The sequence below is a fragment of the Bison bison genome, unplaced genomic scaffold, assembly GCF_000754665.1.
Source record: "Bison bison bison isolate TAMUID 2011002044 unplaced genomic scaffold, Bison_UMD1.0 scf7180017864360, whole genome shotgun sequence".
Lineage (NCBI taxonomy): Eukaryota > Metazoa > Chordata > Mammalia > Artiodactyla > Bovidae > Bison > Bison bison.
Genome location: NW_011494932.1, coordinates 1399962 through 1403275, shown reverse-complemented (window position 1 = coordinate 1403275; position 3314 = coordinate 1399962). Strand labels below are relative to the sequence as shown.

Genomic DNA, 3314 nt, shown 5'->3' with positions numbered 1-3314 from the left:
AGCTGCCTGTCAGCAAGGAAAGGGCGGCGTGGGCTGGGTGGGCACCATAGCACCCCTCCTGAGACAGAGGCCGGCCCCAGGCCCACCCCCCGGCGGAGCAAGCCCGGGGCTCACGGACCGTGAGCACTCCAGTGCTACCCAGGCTCCCCACAGGCCGGGCCGGGGCGCGTCCAGCGGTGGGGAGGGAGGCCACCCCCACAGGCCCTGCCCTGTCCCCCCCATACGGTGGGAAGGCTCCCCACATCGCTGCCTACACTCTGCGGTTGAAGAGCATCCCCCCAAGTTCACGTCCACCCCAAATATCAGAATGCTTGGAAAGAGGGTCTTTGCAGAAGCACTGAGTGATGGCGAGGTCATAGGGAGTGGGGCGGCCCCTTGAGCAGTGACCGGTGTCCTTATAAGGAGATGGGGAGATGGAGGCAGAGACTGGAGGGACGCTGGAGCCCCCAGAGCTGGACGGGGTGAGAAGGCCCTAGAGCCTGCTGAGAGCACGAGGCCCTGCGCACCTTGATTTGGGGTTTCTGGCCTCCAGAGCCTTCTGTCGCTTTAAGACGCCCAGCGGGTGGTCATTCGTTAGGGCGCCTGGGACCCTCCAGCAGTTATAACCCCAAGGGCGGCAGGGCCAAGGGGGTGCCCGAGCCCGGGCCAGGCCTAGCCCCCCTCGCCCCTACCCTGGCTCTGTGGTCAGATGCAGGACCCCCCACTCCCTGTGTGTGTCCCAGCAGTGGGGGCCCAGCGCGGGGCAGGGAGAAGGGTGCGGGGTGGGGCGGACGCAAATCCTCCCCACCCTCCCCCAGAGCAGGGATGGGGGGAATTTGAATACGGCCTTTCCAAGCCGGTGATTAACATCTTTCATCCTGGAGGCTGTGTGTGGGGACGGGCCTGGGTGTGGGGGCAACACGCGGGCTGTAGGAGTGCCCTGGCAGCCGTGGCAAAGTCCCACAGAGGGCGGAGGACAAGGGGAAGCGAGTCTCTGCTCAGGAGGCCGGAAGCCCACTGCAGCGTGGCCCGCTCTCCCAGCAGGGCCAGGGAGAGTCCTTCCTGCTCCTCCCACTGCTGGGCACCGGCATCCCCAGCCTCGGCCGCATCCCTCCAGCCTCTGTGTCCATCCTCACTCGGCTTCTTCCCCTCCTTCTAAGGCCACTTTGGCCAGTGGATCAGAGCCCATCCTGATGAGCCCCTCTCCCTGATCACATCTGCAAAGAGCTTACTTCCACAACAAGCGCATTCGCAGGCCCGGGGAGCGAGGGCGTGGACGCGTCACTTTGGGGGACGCGTCACTTTTGGGGACGCGGTGGCGGGCCCGTGGCGGCCTGCAGGGGCCCTGCCCCCGCCTGCCGGCCCCGCCTGTGTGCACAGGTGGCCCTCTCTAAGAATCAAAGGGCTGGCCTGGCCCTGAGAACCAAGGGAGTCACTCTCCTTTCACAGAGGGCCCATCCTGGCTGGGCCCTGCCCAGGGCACCTCCCAGGGGACGGCGGTGGACGGGGCAGCCGTGGAGCTGGAGCTTCCCAGAGTGGGCCTGGTGGGGTAGAGCATCTCAGTTCTGCCGGGACCTGGGGTCCCATCGGCTCTGCTCCTTCTGTGGACGCAGGAGGGCCAGGGCGGGGCGGATGCGCTTTCCCGTGGGTCTGCAGAGGAGGCTGCTGGAGATAGCAGGTTGCGGGGGCATGTGGGCCATGGCCCGGGGGCAGGGAGCTGGGTGGCTGGTCTGCGGTGGGCCCAGGAGGCACAGGGGCGTTTGCCATCAGGCAGGTTGATGGGACCCAGTCCTGTCCCTTGGCCGTTCCTGGGACCCCTCCAGGCACATGGGCAGTGCTGGGCCGGAATGAGGACTCGGTGGGCAGGTGTCTGGGAGGTGGGAGGGGTGGGGAGTAAGGAGGGGGCCCCATCCCTCCTCACCTGAGCTTCGTGCCCCTGTTTGCCTGCCGCCCCCTCTGCTCAGCAGCCGGCGCCCAGGGTCCATGTCTGTCCTGGGTTGACAGGGCTGTGGCATGGTGGGGTATGGGGCGGGCTGCAAGATTTCCACTGCCTTTTGGGGTTTCCAGGACACCCCCTGCCAAAGGCTTGTTAGAAGTGGCAACGGAAGGGCTGGCTAGTGGTGCTGGGGGAGGGTGAGTAGAAGTGCGGGGTCGGGAGGGAGCCAGGAGGAGCTTCCATCCTGGCCTGGGGCCGGAAGCTCTGGCAGCTTGAAGAGAGCAATGCAGACGGGAGGCAGGCTGAGACCCAGGGGCTGCAGGAGGGCTGGGGTCACGGTCAGGGCTGGGGACTGCAGGGAAGGGCGCTGGGGCAGGTGCTCCCCCTTTCGGCCTGCACCTGGGCTTCCCTGCGAAGGCGGCAGGGCCTCCAGCAGGAAGTGGGCTGGGGCTCGCCTCGCATGCCCTCAGGGTGGGCTCTGTCCTTGCAGACAGGACCCCATGCAGGACGCGGGGGGCACCCGTCCTGGCAGCCCCAGGGGTGCTGGAGACACGTGGGAGCCGAGCCTGGGCCGGGGTGAGATCATCTTTGGACGGTCTGGGAAGAAGCGAGGCAAGGTGAGAGCTGCCCCCACCTGGGGACTGGCCGGCACCACCCCTTGTGCTACCCTGGACCCTGGGCCCCGGACGCCCATCTCCTCCGGGCCGCTCTCTCATAAGGGGTCTGTTTGGAGCCCCCAGGAGGGCGGAATTCTGGAGCTGGTAGCCCCTTCTGGCTTCTGCCTCCTACCCCAACACACGGCAGGTCCAGGCTCCTCCTCCAGCCAGCCTTGGCCGCTCACGGGTCACCCAGCGGGTCCAGATGGCCTGGGGAGCCCTGGCCTTCAGCTGCGGCCCCGCCCCCGCCCCCTGGAGCCCAGCCCAGCCCTGTGCCTAGCGCGCCCTCGCCCTGCACCCCTGCTCCCACCCTGCAGTTCGTGAGGGTGCCCAGCGGTGTGGCCCCGTCTGTGCTCTTCGACCTCCTGCTGGCCGAGTGGCACCTGCCAGCCCCCAACCTGGTGGTGTCGCTGGTGGGCGAGGAGCGGCCCTTCGCCTTGAAGCCGTGGCTGCGGGATGTGCTTCGCAAGGGGCTGGTGAAGGCGGCTCAGAGCACAGGTGGGTCAGGGGGCAGGCAGGTCAGGGGGCAGGAGGGTCAGGGCGCAGGCAGGTCAGGAGCGGGTGGCTCAGGGTGCAGGCAGGTCAGGGGGCAGGCGGCTCAGGGTGCGGGCAGGTCAGGGCGCAGGCAGGTCGGGAGCGGGTGGCTCAGGGTGCAGGCGGGTCAGGGGGCAGGCGGCTCAGGGTGCGGGCGGGTCAGGGCGCAGACAGGTCAGGGGGCAGGTGGCTCAGGGTGCCGGCGGGTC

At 68.2% G+C, this 3314-nt stretch overlaps 1 protein-coding gene across 1 annotated transcript in view; it reads left to right on the top strand.

The window, feature by feature from the left end:
* Positions 1-3314, top strand: part of TRPM5 (transient receptor potential cation channel, subfamily M, member 5) — a 33129-nt gene that overhangs the window by 1566 nt on the left and 28249 nt on the right. The window contains exons 2-3 of the mRNA XM_010855228.1: positions 2406-2532; positions 2889-3069. Of these exons, the coding sequence (XP_010853530.1) occupies positions 2416-2532; positions 2889-3069 (298 nt within the window). The 5' untranslated portion in view covers positions 2406-2415. The remainder of the gene's footprint in view (positions 1-2405; positions 2533-2888; positions 3070-3314) is intronic.